The 18,960-nt window shown below is 45.8% G+C and overlaps 1 protein-coding gene across 1 annotated transcript; it reads left to right on the plus strand.

Annotated features, from left to right (window-relative positions):
* Window positions 1–12,247: 12,247 nt before the first annotated feature.
* On the plus strand, window positions 12,248–16,766 carry Cby3 (chibby family member 3). The gene is made up of 3 exons (XM_039087181.2): window positions 12,248–12,251; window positions 14,927–15,008; window positions 16,107–16,766. The coding sequence occupies exons 1-3, from the start codon at window positions 12,248–12,250 to the stop codon at window positions 16,738–16,740; spliced, it is 720 nt and encodes a 239-aa protein (XP_038943109.2). The 3' UTR covers window positions 16,741–16,766.
* Window positions 16,767–18,960: the final 2,194 nt, after the last annotated feature.

Consider the following 18,960-nt stretch of genomic DNA (forward strand, 5'->3'; position numbering starts at 1 on the left):
TTCAGGAGTAAGTCTCAGAAGCTGATCTGGATGAGATTGTCTAGAACCTTCCAGGACTAGGCCTAGGTTAGCAGGCAAGGCAGTAAAAGCAGAGGCGACAACTGCTACAGGAGAATAAATGTTACATTACAGACTACCACAGAGGAAACTAACCAGCACTACATAGTAAGATCTAGTCTCAAAAACACCAAGCAACTATGGGCTGGAGAGATGGCTCAGCAGTTAAGAGCACTGACTGCTCTTCCAGAGGTCCTCAGTTCAATTCCCAGCAACCACATGATGGTTCACAACCATCTGTAATGGAATACACACACACACACACACACACACACACACACACACACACACACACACACTTGAGCATGCGTTACGTCCTTTTCACAATGTAGAAGTGCTCACGTAGAATGGAACCCCCATCACCATATTTACATGATTTTTATCTTGTTTACTTTAGGGATGGTGTCTTATTATATGTTGCCCAGGCTTCCTCTGAACCCCTGATATCAAGTGATCTTTAACCCACCCTTAGTCAACTCTAGCTAGGACAAAATCTTTACTGAGATACAATTTACGGGCTATAAATGTTACCTTAAGAGTGATTACTTTCACTGATTTATACAGTACAAGTACTACTAACAAACTCCTTAGTGCGTATTGACGGTTAGCATCCAGCCAACTGAAATGTGTCTCTATATCATATCTTGTAACAGACCCTGGATTTGGAGCTGGCATTCACAAACTGACATCTTTATCACCATGCTCAGACTGGTTGCAAAAGGCCCTAAGCCAGTGAACTAAGCTACAGATTAACAAGTCAAAACTGTAACCAGGGGCTGGAGAGACAGGTCAGTGGTTAAGAACACTCACGGGGGCTGGAGAGATGGCTCAGCGGTTAAGAGCACTGACTGCTCTTCCAGAGGTCCTGAGTTCAATTCCCAGCAACCACATGGTGGCTTACAACCATCTGTAATGAGATCTGATGCCCTCTTCTGGTGTGTCTGAAGACAGCTACAGTGTACTCATAATAAATAAATAACTTCTGGTGTGTCTGAAGACAGCTACAGTGTACTCATAATAAATAAATCAATAAATCAATAAATCAATAAATCAATAAATCAATAAAAAAAAGAACACCCACGGACTGTGCTTGTAGAGAGCCTGCGTTCTGTTATCAGCACCTACATGGTAGCTCCTAACTCTTGCTCCAAAGGTCTGATAACCTGCTCTGGCCTCTTTGGGTACCAGACATACAGATGGTAACACACACACACACACACACACACACACACACACACACACACACACACAAGTTAAAAAAACTATCCAATTAACTTGTTGATTGAGCTATAACCAATAAAGTTGCTTTTATAGTATCTCACTTGTTTTTCTGTGTTGTCTGATCAAGTCATTGATTGCTCTGGTTCTGGAAGCTGCTTGACGTTCAATTCATGTTTTCTTTGGCTTTGACTCTACTAATTTAACCATGGAATTTCCCTTTTAGCTTTGGAATGTCATGTGGCAACTTGCAATGTCTGATTTCTTTTGGATGCTTTTTAGCTTGATTTTAATCCCTTTTTATGGCTTAATAGTGTTCCATTATATGGATATACCACATCTTATCGCCTGATTATTTGAAGGACATCTGAATGGCTTCTAGTTACTAGCTGTAAAGAGTAAAGCTGCTATGAATATTTGTACACAAGTATTTTTTGTGGGCATGCTTCCAATTCTCTTGTGCTGCAGATAGTAGAATTACTGACTGCAGGTTTATATTTAACTTTGTAAAGAAACTACCAAACTGTCTTCCACTGAGTCTGTGCCATTTCACAGTCCCCTGTGGAAGGTTCCAGTCTTTCTATGTCATTAAAAATTTGCTATTGTCTGTTTTTTTAAAAGCCATTTAGTGGCTGCTAGGTTATCTCATTGTGGTTCCTTCTAGGTCAGATGAGTCCCCTCTGGCAATAGAAGTGTTATTTTGTACATTTTGCCTAACCTTTCCTGGTACACTAACCCTGCTGACCAGGGTGGGGCAAAATTAACAACCCTAGGCAACAATGTTACTATTCTGACCCTTTGGATCCCAAGATTTGCCTTGATAAAACGCTTTCAAAATCGCTCCAGTGTTTTGGCTTTGGTTCAACTTTTATAGCTATAATTTGGACTCCCCCCACTCCTCTCTCTCTCTCTCTCTCTCTCTCTCTCTCTCTCTCTCTCTCTCTCTCGTGGAGATCTGGGAAAAACCTAGGCTGTTGGTTCCCCCAACCTTCTACTTTGAGACAGTCTCTTTGTTCTACTGAAACACAAGTCTGATGGCCCTTAAGTTTCTGGGGATTCTCTGCCTCCCACTTCCCTGTCAGCAGGTTGGGGTCACAGTCACTTGCACTACACAGCCAGCTTTTTTGTGGGTCCTGGGGATTCTCACACTTTTTTATATGGGTTCTGGGGTCCCACACACTTAAGTGTGAGGCACTTTTACCCAGAGTGATCTTCATACCCCTTGTCTTATTCTTTGAGACAGGGTCTCACCACTCAACTAAAACTGCTGGGACTTAATATGTAGCCTAAATGTTGTCTTCAACACACAATCTTCCTGACCCTTGAGTGTGGTATTAAGTTCTCTCCAGTTTTACAGTTTTCTGAGCTAGGATTTGTTAATGTACCAAACCACTGCCCTCCCTCACCCTTAGCTGAACAGTTCCCCTCTCCAACCGCATTCTCTACGTGCCCTACCTTACTTAGCTGCTTGCTTACCTTGGCTCTGCTCTATGTGTAAGTTATTTTCTCTGCCTGCCTGTCAGCATCATCCCAATGGATTCTCAAAGCCCAGTGCCAATCAACAAGAATCCCAATATGCAGGAGGCCGAGGTCATGGCCTGGGGGTGTGGTTCAGCTGGTACAGTCATAGGCACAGTGCTTGCCTAGCACGCAAAGGACCCGGGTTCTATTCCCAGGGCTGCATAAAGTAGGTGTGGTGGTACACGCCTGTAATGCCAGCCCTGGGGAGGTAGAGGCCAGATGATCAGGAGCTCAGTCATTCCTGTCTGTGTAATGAGTTTGAGGCCAGATGGGCTATAGAAGTCCCAGTCTTATAAAACAAAAGCTTAGATAGTAAGGTTGTGAGGAAAGGAGAGTCCGGTGGTGTGGCCATTTCCTCTACCTTCTATCTCTGAGTCCCTTGCAGAGGTTCCAAAAAAACAATCCCCCCCCAAAAAAACCCCAAAAAACAAAAAAAAGGTGGATGGCTCAGCAGTTCATAGTATTTGCTGCTCTTACAGAGGGACTGAGTCAGGTTCCCAGCACCCACACGGGGGTGTCCACATCTACCTGTAACTCCAGCTACAGGGAATCTGATGCCCTCTTCTGTCATATGCACAAAGACATACACATACACAAAAATAAATCTTCAAGGAAACAAGCGAACAAAACCCCAGAGCTGTCCAGTTGGCCCAGGCAGTAAATGCACTGGCAAGCCTGACGGTAATCCCTGGAACCCATGTAGTGAAAGGAGAGAACTGACTCCTGAAAGCTCTCCTCTAAAGCTATCTATCTGACTATACGATAGCATGTGTGTGCCCACACGTCCCTACCATGAATAAATAAATGTAAAAGAAAACCCACTGTAAGTCGTACCCATAACAAACCAAACGAGATTCAATAGAAGAGAAAGAGGACCTCATGCTTCCTGGAGCTTGCTGAGGGTCAATGGCAGACATCGACTGAGGAAGGGTAAGTGAAAAGGATGATTCTAGAAAGGATGACTTCTACATCACAAGACATTTGGAGCAGGCAGCTGGGGGTAAAATTTAGTGGCAAAGCATGCATTTCAAATGTGCAAGGCTATGGGTTTGCTACCCAGTATAACGAGAGGAATTTTTTTTTTTCAGAGCTGAGGACCAAACCCAGGGCAAACCCAAGCGCTCTACCACTGAGCTAAATCCCTAACCCCAGAATTTTTTTGTTTTTTGAGACAATCTCTCTACATAGTTCTAGCTGGCTGAGAACTTGCTATGTAGGCCAAGCTGGTCTCAAACTCAGAGATCAACTTGCCCCTGAGCCCCAGGTGCTGGATGTGTCACCAAACTTGACTACAACGTAATTTTTAAATAAATTCAGATCGAGTGTTAGAGAGATGGCTATTCCTCCGAAAGATATGGATTCAGTATAAGAACGCACATGGCAGCTCACAACTGTAACTCCAGTTTCAGAGGATCTCCTGATCTCCTCTGGCCCGAGTGGACCAAGCACTCAATTGGTACACAGAAACATATGCAAGCAAAATACCCATGCACATGATAAAGATTTATTTATTATATATGAATACACTGTAGCTGTCTTCAGGCACACCAGAAGAGGGCATCGGATCCCATTACAGATGGTTGTGAGCCACCATGTGGTTGCTGGGAATTGAACTCAGGACCTCAGGAAGAACAGTCAGCGCTCTTAACTGCTGAGCCATCTCTTCAGTACGAAGCCAAATCTTAAAATTTCAAATCAAGCAAAAATCACTAACAGATGCAAATTTTGGGGGAAGCTTGATAAAGAACAAGGTATTAATTATTTGCATGTTTGGGTTTTTGTTTATTTCAGTTATGGGTTTTTTTTTTAAAGATTTATTTATTTATTATATATAAGTACACTGTAGCTGTCTTCAGATACACCAGAAGAGGGCATTGGAACTCTTTACAGATGGTTGTGAGCCACCATGTGGTTGCTGGGAATTGAACTCATAACCTCTGGAAGAGCAGTCGGGTGCTCTTAACCGCTGAGCCATCTCTCCAGCCCCTTTTTGTTTTGTTTTTTGTTTGTTTTGTTTGTTTGTTTTTTGACCTAGGAATTCTGTGGTCTGGAACTCACAGAGATCTGCCTGCCTCTGCCTCCCCTGTGCTGGCATTAGAGGCGTGCACCACCACTGCCTGGCATGAACAGGGTATGTTAGTAGCTGCAGTCTTAGTAGATGATCCTAGTAAACCTACAGAATTGAAGCATAAATTTACATACTACTCCATGTAACGTTGGTAGATATCTTGGAATCATTAAGAGAATATACACTGAAGCCTGGGGATGCAGCTCAGTTGATAAGGTGGTTGACTGGCACCCATGAGGCCCTGGGCCCAGCATTTCATAAACTGGGCATGGCGTCACATGCCCACCATCCCAGTTCTCAGGGAGTAGACATAGGAGAATCAAAAGTTCAAGGTCATCCTCAGCTAAATATCAATTTCCAGGCCAGCCTGGGCTATTCAAGACTCTTTCTCAAAAAACAAAACAAAACAAAACAAAACAAAAACAAAACAAAACAAAACAAAAAAACAGAATACACATTCTGGCATGGTAATGCACACTTGCCTTCTATCCCAGCACTTGGGAGGCAGAGGCAGACAGATCTCTGAGTTCAAGGCCAGCCTGGTATACAGATCTAGTTCCAGGACAGCGAGGGTTACACAGAGAAACCCTGGCTTGAAAATAAAAATGAAACAACAAATATATGATATATACCAGTTTTTTAAAAGTGACTATAGGGCTGGAGAGATGGCTCAGTGGTTAAGAGCCCTGGCTGCTCTTCCAGAGGTCCTGAGTTCAATTCCCAGCAACCACAGGGTGGCTCACAATCATCTGTAATGGAATACAATGCCCTCTTCTGGTGTGTCTGAAGACAGCTACAGTGTACTCAGACATAAAGTAAATAATTCTTTTAAAAATGGCTGTAATGGGGGCTGGGGATTTAGCTCAGTGGTAGAGCGCTTACCTAGGAAGCGCAAGGCCCTGGGTTCGGTCCCCAGCTCCGAAAAAAAGAACCAAAAAAAAAAAAATGGCTGTAACGTATATAATTGTTTAGAAACAAGGCACATCGGCTGGAACGCTGACAGAAATTGGTTAATGAGTATAGAAATATTCTTCACATACCTTTTGAGCTAGCAAGGTTGGATAAGACTGTATAATGCCAGCATCGGGTGGGGTAGGAGGTGCTGCTGAAGCAGCAGGACTTAAAAGAACTTGTCCTCAAAAAGGGGGGAGGGGGACAGGCTTTGATCATTAAGGACAACTGCCCCAAGTCTATTTTGGAAGCTCAAAGCTCAGAACAGAATTCTGTTTTGTGTAGAGAACCTGAGGTGCTCATCGAAGTGATAGCAAGGCTTCCAGATGAAAAGGGATCGGTCCAAATAAAGCAAGCACACATGGGCTAGAGACTAACCCCACACAGGCTTATCTGAGTGCACATAAGCGCAGACCTACTTCTAAAGGATTCAGTTAAGAAGACAATGTAGGGGCTGGAAAGATGGCTCAGTGGTTAAGAGCACTGACTGCTCTTCCAGAGGTCCTGAGTTCAATTCCTAGCAACTACATGGTGGCTCACAACTATCTGTAATGAGATCTGATGCCCTCTTCTGGTGTGTCTGAAGACAGCTACAGTGTACCCACATATATGTAATAAAGAAATAAATCTTAAAAGAAAAAAAAGAAGACAATGTAGCTCAGATGCGAAAACAAATAAGCGAATAAACTTTATTTATCGATAGATATCGTATAAATATAAATCATAAGATATTTCCGCAGTGCTGCACTCAGGGCCTTAGACATCCCAAGACAACACTCTACCACTCTATAAACACTCAGCTCTTATTAAAGATTTTTCTTTTTTACCTGTATTAGAGACAGGGTTTCACTATAGAACCAGGCAGGCTCCAAAGACTGTCTGCTTCTGCTTCCTCACTTAAGTCACCATGCCCAGCACAAAAGTTAGTTATTTAGTTTGGGTTTTGGAAACAGGGTTTCTCTGTATAGCTCTGGCTGTCCTAGAATTCTCTTTGTAGACCAGGCTGGCCTCGCGCTCACAGAGATCCACCTGCCTCTGACTCCTGAGTGCCGGGACTAAAGGTGTGCACCTGCCATCACGCTCCACTAGCACAAAAGACTTTTTAACTTAGATATAAAAACAAAGATAGAAAGCAAATTAACACTTAAAGAAGACAACAGCAAGAGACGGTTGAAGGCTGGAGAGATGGCTCAATGGTTAGAGCACTGACTGCTTTTCCAGAGGACCCAGGTTTGATTCCCAGCACCCACATGACGGCTTACAACCATCTGCAACTCAAATGCCAGGACACCCAATGCCCTCTCTGACCTCTATGGGCACCAGACACACATGTATGTGTTGCAAAGATACACAGGTAGGCAAAAGAAAAAAATTCCGTACACATAATAAAATAAATTATGTTTTGTTGTTTTCGAGAACAGGTCTCACTGTGTACCCCTGGCTAGCCTGGAACTCACTCTGTAGACTCGAGCAGGCATGAACTCAGAGATTTTCCTGCTTCTGCCTCCTACATGCTGAGATTAGAGGAGATACCACAGTGCCCTGCCCAGGTTTTAAAAATTAGAAAAGAAACATTGTTCTGTTGAAAACAAAGGGCAGCGTTTTCTGGCCTGGTGCCTCAGGGAAACGTTAGAGAGCATGTGTAGTAGGGGGAGGCTTATTTTTAGTTCATTGCATTCTTTCCATGACTGAAATCTTCCCTGAAACATCTCAGGGCTCTGCTTCTGCCTGCCTTCCTGCTACTGGGATCACTGGCTTATAAACGATCTCACTTTTTTTTTTTTTTTTTGGTTCTTTTTTTTCCGGAGCTGGGGACTGAACCCAGGGCCTTGCGCTTCTTAGGCAAGCGCTCTACCACTGAGCTAAATCCCCAACCCCACGATCTCACTTTTAGTTTTGGCTGGTCTACACCTCACTGGCACACCAGGCTGGTCTCAAACTCACAGAGATCTGACTGCTTCTGCCTCCTCAAGTGCTAGGACTAAAGGTGTGCAGGACTATACTCAGCGTGTGTGTGTGTGTGTGTGTGTGTGTGTGTGTGTGTGTGTGTGTGTGCATGTGTGTGTGCATGTGTGTGCATATGACACATGTTAGGTACCAGCAGAGGCCAGAAAAGGGTATATGATCTGAAACTCCACTTACAGGTGGGTATGAGTCATGCCATGGCACATATGTGGATGTTAAGGGACAACTTTCAGGGGTCATTCTCTCTCCTACCTTGTTGAGGTAGGGTCTCTTGTCTCTGTTGCTACACTATAGAACTTTGGCTAGCAAGCCCATTAACTTCCTGATGACTCTGTCCTGCCTCCCATCTCTCTGGAGTGCTGGAGTTACAGATGTTCATCACCACAGACGGCTCTGAACCAGGCTCTAGGGACTGAACTCGGGTTGTCAGACTTTGACAGTTAGCACCATGAACCATCTTCGCCAACCCTGTTTTACTCTTTGCAAAGCACAGAGATCAGTTCATTTCTCTCAGAGAAAGAGAAGCATCCCCCGCACGATAACTCAGAAGTATTCACCAGGTAGACAGAAAAAGAGAAACAATTATGGGAAAAAACCACCATAAATAAAATTAATTAAAAATGGAGCAGACTCGGCTGGGGATTTAGCTCAGTGGTAGAGCGCTTACCTAGGAAGCACAAGGCCCTGGGTTCGGTCCCCAGCTCCGGAAAAAAAAAAAAAAAGAACCAAAAAAAAAAAAAAATGGAGCAGACTCAAATGTAAAACTAAAATTGTAATTTTCCAGAAGAGAACATAAAGGAGAAAAATCTTAGTTTCCTTAGGATTAACAATGGGTTTTAAACACCACACAAAAATTATAAACTCTAAAAACAAAAAAGGATTAATTGGACAAGTTAAAACTTTTACTCTAGGGGGGTTGGGAATTTAGCTCAGTGGTAGAGCGCTTGCCTAGCAAGTGCAAGGACCTAGGTTCAATCCCCAGCTCCGAAAAACAAAAACAAAAACAAAAAACTTTTACTCTAACAAGAAATCACAGACTACATGGAAATATTTTTGTTTTGCATTAAAAATTCAGGCTGGAGAGGTGGCTCAGCGGTTAAGAGCACTGACTGCTCTTCCAGAGGTCCTGAGTTCAATTCCCAGCAACTACATGGTGGCTCACCACCGTCTGTAATGGGATCTGATGCCCTCTTCTGGTGTGTCTGAAGACAGCGACAGTGTACTCACCTTCATGAAATAATAAATCTTTAAAAAGAAAATTCCACAGACTGTTAACTACAGAGACAAGAACAGATGACCTCGGCAAGCAATGTAAACTTTTACCATATTTTTATTTCCATATGCTTTTGGAGATGACAGAAATTATCCAAACATCAAATTGTACATTAGACATGCAATTTACTGTGTTAATTATTCCTCTATAAAACTGTGACAGAGCAGACACTCTGTGAGTCTACAGTCCCCAGAAGTTCAAGGACAGTGGTATAGAGAGACCCAGTTCTTAAAACTGTTAAAGAAACCTCCAGAAAGCAGTATTGCTGCCTGCTATGCTTGAGCATTCCCCTGGGGTTGGGCCCCCCTTCTCCTAGGACATGCAGAGGGTAAGTTTAATGAGTAGGCCCTGAGAAGAAACCACCAAGACTAGAGAGGCCAAGTAGTGCACTTCCTCTGTCCCAAACGTGGTCCATGTATGGCGAGCTCTTTCCCATTCTAGACCACAGATCTTCCATGTGTGTTGTTATCCTTCAAATTTAGGCATGATAAGTAATTGTCCTCTCTGAATAGCATGTATAAATTAATTCTCTGGGCGGTGGTGGTGCATGCCATTAATCCTGGGCTGGTGGATCTCTGTGAATTCAAGGCCAGCATGGTCTACACAAGACAGCTATGGCTACACAGAGAAACCCTGTCTCAAAATAAACAACAAATAAATCCAACAATAAATAAGTTCTCGGGCTGGAGAGATGGCTCAGCTGTTAAGAGCGCCCTACTACTCTTCCAGAGGTCCTGAGTTCAATTCCCAGCAACCACATGGTGGCTCACAACCATCTGTAATGGGATCTGATGCCCTCTCCTGGTGTGTCTGAAGACAGCTACAGTGTACTTATATATAATAAATGAATAAATCTTAAAAAAAAAAATAAGTTCTCACCCTACACCTGCCCTAAAACCACTTTCTGTATTAGTTTTTACTTTCTTCATGGCATGCATTGTAGTTAGGAACTCTTCTCCATATAACGATTTTCCTGCCATTTTTATTTTTTTTTAATTTGCTTTGGGTTTTGAGACAGTGTTTGTATAGCCCTGGCTGGCTTGAAACTTTTATGTAGACAAGGCTTGAATTCACAATCTCTCTGAAAGTGTGTGCCACCGTGCCTGGATTCCTGGCATTTTTTTTTTAATTGTTGTTTTTCAAGACAGGTTCTTGCAGCCCTGGCTGTCCTGGAACTCGCTCTGTAGACCAGGCTGGCCTAGAATTCAGAGATCTGCCTGCTTCTGCCTCCTGACTGCTGGGATCAAAGGTCTATGCCACCACTGCCTGTTTTATTATTGTGTGTGTGTAGGGGGGGTAAGTGTATGTATGTGTTTGTGTTTGTGTGTTAGTGTTACTAATGTTGTGATAAAACAGAGGAGAGGGTTTATTTCTTCTTAAAACCTGTAGTTCTAGAGCGCTTGCCTAGGAAGCGCAAGGCCCTGGGTTCGGTCCCCAGCTCCGAAAAAAAGAACCAAAAAAAAAAAAAAAAAAAAAAAAAAAACCAAAAAAAAAAAAAAAAACCAAAAAAAAAACCTGTAGTTCACTATTCAGAGAAGTCAGGGCAGGAACCTGGAGGCAGGAGCTGAAGCAGAGGCCATGGAGGAGTGCTGCTTACTGGCTTACTCCCTCCTGGCTTGCTTACCCTGCCTTCTTAAGGTATCCTGAACAGACTACCTGCCCAGGTACTGCCCCACCCACAGTGGACTGAATCCATAATTAAGACGGTGGACTACAGACTTGCATAAAGACCAATCTTATGGGGGGGGCTATTTTCTCAACTGAGAATCCTTCCTGAAGAACTCTAGCTTTGTATCAAGCTGACAGAAACCTAGTTAGGACTGCTTGGGTGTGCCTGTATATGTTATGGCCGTGGAGGTCAAGGGAAGGCGTCAGATCCCCCGAAGCAGGAGTTATACGCAGTTGCAAGCCACCTGACGTGGGATCCAGAGAACCAAACCTGAGTTCTGTGGAAGAGAGCAAGACTGTGACCTGCTGGCCATCATGTTTCCAGCCTTCTACCCAGATCTTTCCTACAGGCCGTGTGCCATCCCACTGTTGCTTCTGTTATCAGGTGATACCTCACAGCCACACTCCAGCAGTAACTGACAGAAACGTGAGGTGTGAAGGGGCAAAGACTGGCTCCCCTCTTGATGCAGTCAGCACAGTTTGTGCTGAGTCACCCATAGGCTCACACTGAAGCCAGTCTCCCTTTAGTGTTAAGCCTGTCCTTCCGCCCTTTCTCCTGAGAGCACACCCTCATAAATCACTCAACAAGTTTTCATCACACACTGTGCATCTCAAGGACCTGCGGTACGACACCATGTTATGAGAGGTTGTCTAGGAATTCCCTGTATCACTGTTTTCTGTCAGCATACATGACGATGGTACTTTGTAAAGAAAAAAGGATTTGGGACCGAGGCGTTGGCTTACAGGTTAAGAGGACTTGCAGATCTCGTCGAGAATCTGTTTGAGTTCCAGCACACAGAAAAGGTCAGCTCACAACTACCTACCTATAACTGCATGCGGGGATCTGATGCCCTCTTCTGGCCTCCTTGGGCACTGCACTCACGTGCACAAACTCCACACAGACACACATATCTGCATCTTTTTTTTTTTTTTAAGCAAATTTTAAAAAGAGACAGAATTATTTGGCTCACAATTGGAGGGTCCAGGAGAATGGTGCTGATTTTTTCCAGGCCTGATGAGGTCTTCCTGGCTGTAGTAGAACATGGCAGACAGCGAGATGGTAGGGGTTCAAGAGGAGAGACCACACAGAAAAGCTGACTTCAAGCTTCTTTCTTCCCCCACCTCTCTCCCTCTCTGCATTTTTAAGGCAGTCTAACTCTACCCCAGGCTGACCTAGAACTCACTCTGTAGCTCAGGCTGACCTTGAATTCAAGACTAATCCTCTGACCTCAGCCTCCTAAGTGCTAACATAAGGAGGGGCTGACATTCACCTGCTTTATAAATGCTTTCAGTGGTATGCATTAATTATCACAATGGGTTTCATCCTAACTCATTCATAGACGCACGCAGTGCATTTCCGTCTTATTTACCCTCTTACCCTCTTTTCCTCCACCACAATCACTAATCATTTTCCTCTTACCAACTAGCCTCTCTTCTAATTTCACATTGTATTTAGTGTATGTTGTGGGAAGAAGCCCGTGCAAGCTCAAAATGAGCTAAAGAATTTCATTAGGGCTAAAAGGAACATGGGTAATTTATTCGCAGGAGCACTGGAACCTTAACCAGCGGCCTCACAATCAACCATTAACTGAATATAAGCCCTCAGGGTGGGGTACGGCTGGCTCCAGGCTCACTGTAAGCCAGCTTTTCTGGATCTAAGCACTCAAGCCCAGCAGAAATCTCTTGTCGGTGTAGTAGCCCCAGAGCCCTCAATGCTTCACTGAGCATCTCCTTTTAAAGGTTCCCGTAGGCGAGGACAGTGGAAACTTAAGGGTTCTTTAGCAAGTCAGTTGGATGGCATTTTGCTGGGGCAAACATGTGAAGGAGTGCTTTCCTAAAGTGGACACAGGTCAAAGACGAAGGCAGACTTGTGAAGGAGCGTTTAGCTAAAGCAGACACAGGGAAAAGGATGTTCTGCTAAAACAAGAATGTGAAAGGACACGTGATGAAGGAGTCTTTGCTAACAGCATACATATATTGGCCCGCCTTACACTGCATGGTTGAGGCACATTTATTGGGATTCCATAGAGAGAAATGCACCAAAAAACTTCCGGTTGTATGTTCCGGGTTTCTGGCCGTTCTCTGGACTGAGGCTGATTGGCAGACGAAGTCAGCTGAGGCAAGACCTGTGGCGGACACGTGATGTGTGGAGGGTGTAAGTAGGACTCAGTGATAGAGGCTGGGCTAGACTTGCTTACAGAGCTGCAATGCTTGTGGGTCTTGAGTCTTCTTGATCTTCACTTTGCTGAGAGAGGCACAGCAGAGAACTTCCGGTGTTCCTCCTGGTCCCTCCTGCTGACTCAAGCAGAGGCTGAGGCCTGGCTGTCTCTGCTAGGTAGTGCCTGATTGGAGTTTGCTATCCTGATTCTTCTGAACTCAGCTGCTGGTGTGTATCCCTGAAGCGTTTGCGAGTGGATCGAGCTGCCGCTTGCTGCTGACCTGTGAACTGAACTGCTGCCTTCCAGACAGACCCAGACGGGAGTTGCTCCAAAGAACCTTTCTAAACAGGTCCACTTCCCCCTTCTCCTTTCTTTCCCACTACCTCTGGTGGGTGGTGGGCCACAAGGGAGCTTAAAGCATTTAAGAACCATCGTTTAAAATAGGATTTGAAAAAATTTAAAGTTACAGGAGAGTATACACAAACCATGCCGGAGGCCCTGGGCTCAATCTGTCCCCCAAAAGTTCCCATTGCCACACTCAGGACTAAGCTTACGAGACACAAATTCCTGGAGGACAATCCACATGTACGCCAGAGAAATATCCAGAACACTCTCAGATTCTTCTGGTCGCTTCCCACTGCACACCATTGCCGAGAATGCTGGGTTAAGACAACTGTGTACCAGAAGCCTATGGGCTGGAACTGCACAGGACACTAAGATGGGAGGAAGATTACTTAGACCTAGGAGATCTGAGCCAGCCTAGGCTAACAAAGTGAGATCAGGTCTCGAAAACCCCATTAAGGGGCTTGAGATAGCTCAGTGAGGGACGTGCCTGCTATACAAGCGTGAGAACCGGAGTGCAGAGCACCAGTTCTCACGTAATAAAGTGGGTGTGGCAGCCTGCTTCTCTAACCCCAGCGCTGACAAGAGGACATTGGACATTGACACACAAAATCTGCAGGGCACTGCAATGTCTCTCTGGAACTTGAGGAAGGGAGAGAAGTAATGAGTAAGGTCCCTCAGCCATATGTCCATTGATTGAACACATGATTCTCACAGCTGGCAGGAAGCTGAGTGGGACCCCGTTCCCACCTGGTTCATAGACGGCATCTCTGGGCATTCCCACACTCTCACCTTTTGGAGGTAGAGACGGGAAGATCCCTACAGCTTATTTGGCCAGCTGGCCTTGTGACTCTGTTAGCTCAGTGAGACTTTGACTCAAAAAATAAGGTGGAAGACCAGGGAGGTTGGCGAGCACCTTTCATCTCAGCGCTCGGAGGCAAAAGCAAGCGGACCTCTGTGAGGCTAGCCTGGTCTACATAGCTAGTTCCAGGACAGCCAGGGCTCCATAGAGAGACCCTGTCTTTAAAAACATAATAAGTAGAGGTTGGAGAGAAGGCTCAGTGGTTAAGAGAACTGACTGTTCTTCCTGATCCTGAGTTCAATTCCCAGCAACCACACGGTGGCTCACAGCCATCTCTAATGGGATCAGATGCCCTCTTCTGGTGTGTCTGAAGACAGCGACAGTGTACTCACATATATAAAGTAAATAAATCCTTTAAAAAAAAACAAATAAATAAGGCGAAGAGTGATCAAGGAAAACACTGGATGTTAACTGTTGGCCAGAGGTCACACTACTCATACCCAACCTTCCACATACAAACCAAAAAAATAATAAACCCCTGCGTGCTGGGTTACTATAGTCAAGCTGGAAGGCTAAGGCAGGAAACAGGAAGGTTCCCTTTTTGTAGTTTGTTTTGTTTTGTTTTGCAGACAAGAGTTTCTCTGTATAGCCCTGGCAATTCTGAACCAGGCTGGCCTCGAACTCTTGAGACCTGCCTGCCACCCCTGACTGGTTCAGATATTATTAGCCTGGGCTACACAGTCAAACCAGCTCAGGAATAGGAGTGCCATTTAATAATCGAATGCTGTCCCTCTCCCAGAACAGTGCCCGGAGCACAGTAAACTTCACATAACTGAACACATTTCACTGTCTGCACCTCCTCTACCCTGGGGGGCCTGGCAAGGAGGCATTGTGAGTCATAGCTGGCAGACAGGTGGGTGAAGTAATCCAGCAATGGGACCAGGCCTGGGACAGCAGCTTGGGAACCTCCACCACATCTTCCAGGTGAGGAACAACTTGCAAGGAATGTCAGGAAACAGTCTCCTGGGGAGTTGTGACCTCAAAGATGGATACGTAGGGACTTCAGAGACCATCTCTATGAACCAAATGTCAGTGTGGGGGTGGGGGGGGGGAGCACTCTGCCTCTGCCCACGGGTAGAATTGTGTTGGTTTAATGAAGGTGTGGCAGAGGGAACCCTGACGGCATTTTTCTTTAATCCCACCCACCATGGGCAGGAGAGGAATTTGAAAAAACACACTGTAGAATCAGCACTTTATAGGTGTTGTGAGAAGAGTTAAGAAGCAGGTAGAATGGGTTCTGGTAGTAATCTAGGCTTTAGATTCCTTGAGGTGGTCTGCTAGGAACAAAAGTCAACTCTAGTGTACAGAATTCTAGTTACTTCAAAGCTAAGCATAAGGTCTAGGCTAAGGCACCTATCCCAAGATGTCATTGGCATACTTGATTTTAATATATGTCTTTCTAACTGGGCCAGTAACATCGAGGGTCGACAAAGGCTGTGCTTGTAGTGTCCTCTGTGCAGACTATATGTGACATGGAGCAGTTGCCGGTTTAAGAAAATGCTAGGCATCTAACCAGACACACTGCAGAGTTCATACTAACCCTGGCTTTGCAACCATCAGCAGCCTTCCCTAAAGAACAACAGTACAAATGTTCAGCTTCCCTGTCCTGCACCTCAAAATGCCCTGGCTCGCCTTTCTAGCCAACATTTCTGCTATTCTCAGAACCAATCCTATTGGGAGGCTCTTTCACACATCTGGAACATGACAGCCTCACTAGTCACTGCCTCACAGCTCTGTGTTCCAAGGAAAGGCCTGTCCTACTTGCTTGCCTACTGATCCTCACTTGTGGCCGCCCACCCACCTGTGGTCTCTTCCCGCTGCATTTTGGAGAATGTGGTTCCTAGGCCTTTACCTACATTACCTCTTACACACCCACAGATAAAGGGTCTTGGGGAGGTAGTTGTGGTGAAGGCGGCTGGTGTGACTATGCAGGAAAGGGCTCCCCCATTAGCCTACAACTGCAAAGCTTTGGACACCCTGAGTAACAGTCTATCCTGAGCAGGCCGCTTTGCTTCTCAGCAGTGCCACTGGCTCGCCTTCATCATTCCAGGACATCAGGGCTCCAGACACCCGTGCGCCCAGCGTGGCCAACCTACACTTCACCCTGGAGGCTTTTGAGTGCCTGTCCGCGAGCCAAGTGGGCCGCCTGTGGGAACAAGTGAGGCAATTCTGGGCCGACCACTTCTCTCGTCGCTTCTCGCCACGGAGACCGCCGCTGCGCCATATCTCATCCACGTCCACCTTCTACCTGCTGGACTACCGCACGCGACAGGCCGAGCTGGGGCTCAGCTACGGCGCGCCGCGCACTAGACTGAGCGACGAGGCCTTCGTGTTCCGCGGCGGCCGCTGGACCGCGGAGGGGAAAGGCGCACGCGCGCGCACGTCTCTGCCTTCGCCCACTACCCCGACCTGGAAGCCACAAGGGCAGCCGATCAAGAGCCAGGTGCTGCTGGAAGAGAACAACTACCTGAAGCTGCAGCAAGAACTGCTCATGGACATGCTGACCGAGACTACGGCGCGCATGCAACTGCTGGAGAAGAAGGTGGCCACAGATGACGACCCCGCGGCCCCGGCGCGCTCCTGGAAGAGAAAGATTCACAAGCACGAGGGCGCGGGCGTACTTATAGTCCAGCCGCGCGCTCTGGAGTCGCGGTGATGCAATAAAGCTGTACCTAAAGCAGGGCTGCGCGTGCACGCCTTGCTCCGCCCAGCCCCGCCCGTGTAGCCCGGGTGATCCGCTTCCCGAGGGCATGCCGGGTGTTCCTTGGGTGGAGTTGCGAGTGACACAGATAAGTGGAGACCCGAGTGAAGGCGCGTGGGGCCCTTGGGCGGTGGGGGGAGAGGGCGCTTGGATTTTTCTCGAAACCTTAGGTTCTGCTTTCCCACACGCACAGGAATGGTTCTCTTTGTTTTGCTTTCTATTGGTGAAGCCCGTAATTTTATCATACGCGTAATAAAGACTTCTGTTTGACCCAGCATTTTAAAAACTGTATAGGAAGCCAGGCGAGGGTGGCCCACGCCTTTAATTCAAGCCCTCGGGAAGAAGAGGTAGCCAGATCTCTGGGGTTCAAGGCTACACAGAGAAACTTGAAAAAGAAAAAAAAAAAAAAGCATTGGAGCCACACAAATATATGTGTGATGCGTGTATATACAAGACCCTGTGTTCAAACTCCAGGGCTATAATTCATTTTTTGAGGAAGGGTCAGGTATACCAGATTGGTACTCGTAAGATCCACCTGTCTCCACTGCCAGTTTTCTGGGGTTAAAGATATGCACCACTTCACCCAACAGCAAATAACTACTTATACACGTTTCTAATACACTGGAGGTTGTGGAAGAGCTGATAAGACACATAGGAGAGGCTGAGTTACAGCAAGGGGGAAGTGTATTTGACCCTTTGGGAGGGAGGCTCTTCTCTAGTGAGCACATCCCTTGTGGGAAAGACCCAGAGTGGGTAGTGAGCTCAGAAAGCAGAGGTCGTGAGGCCAGAGCCCTATCTAAAGACAGGCACTCTACAATTCTACCTGCCTACCAGCTCAGGTAGGTGGCAGCTGAGACTAGAGAAAGGGCCAGGAAGAATGGTTAGTGGTAGAGTGCTTTGCAGACTGGAACACAGCATATAACCAGGTGTTCCTGGTTGGCACCTGGAATCCCAGGTGCGTCTGGAAGTCTGAAGCAGGAGGACCGTTTTAAGTTCGAGACTAGACAGGTCTACATAGCTTCAGGCCAGCTCTTGCCTCAAATACACACACATACATAGGAGCTCCAAACCAACCAACTGAAAATAATAAGAATAATAATTATTATTATTAATGGACTGAGGACCCCCTTTCTGAAATACCTGGGACCAGGAAGTATATAATTTTTTATTGTTTTGTATTTTATGAAATTTTGTGTTCTATTTTGCCTACATGTATGTGAACTGAATAAGTTTCTCATGCCCTCTGAGGTCATGAGAGGGCATCAGAACCCCTGAAACTGGAGTTAGGAATGGTTGTGTGTAGTGGTGAATTAGTTAAACCACTTTTGCTCCTGGCGGATCACACTCGTGCACCAGCCCAAGAGCTCTCTGGATTCGAGAATGAAAGACAGGCATAAGCCAGTTAATTTTGATTGATATGCCTTGACTAGCTCAGTGGCTGGGTATTTCTTTTTTTTTTTTTTTTCCTTCGGAGCTGGGGACCAAACCCAGGGCCTTGCGTTTGCTAGGCAAGCGCTCTACCACTGAGCTAAATCCCCAACTCCTGGCTGGGTATTTCTTTTTTTTTTTTTTTTTTTGGTTCTTTTTTTCGGAGCTGGGGACCGAACCCAGGGCCTTGCGCTTCCTAGGTAAGCGCTCTACCACTGAGCTAAATCCCCAGCCCCTGGCTTAACACCTTTTAAATCTTTATTTTATTTTTGCTGCCACATTACCTTCTGGGCAGCCCCCTATAGGGCCGAATTCTCTTTCTACCTACATTGTAGGATGCTTTCCCTCCTGCAACTCTTAAATCTGACCAGTTTCCCTGGTCTGTCTCTTCTCTCTCTCCTAGCCCCTAGCCCATGGAATCTGACAGTCCCGCCTCTGTCTTTCTACCCATCTGTTTGCAGGATGGCAATTCTGTATTATCAATGGAAGCCAGCGAGGGCTGGGGCTCCTCAGGTCTGGAAACACGGCTTTTTGGGAGCCAAAATAAGACAAAGTATTAGAACCAATCCCTAACAATTGTGAGCCACATAGGAACTGAACCCATGCCCTCTGCCAAAGCAACAAATGCTCTCAACACTGGGCTCTTCAGCCCTGTGTTGGATTCTTTTTTAATTTATAGGCATTTACATATACATACTGCAGTGTCTTCGAGGACCCAAATCTAAACAAGAGCTTAATTTTATTTTA

The sequence above is a fragment of the Rattus norvegicus genome, chromosome 10 (assembly GCF_036323735.1).
Source record: "Rattus norvegicus strain BN/NHsdMcwi chromosome 10, GRCr8, whole genome shotgun sequence".
In the NCBI taxonomy this organism is placed as follows: Eukaryota; Metazoa; Chordata; class Mammalia; order Rodentia; family Muridae; genus Rattus; species Rattus norvegicus.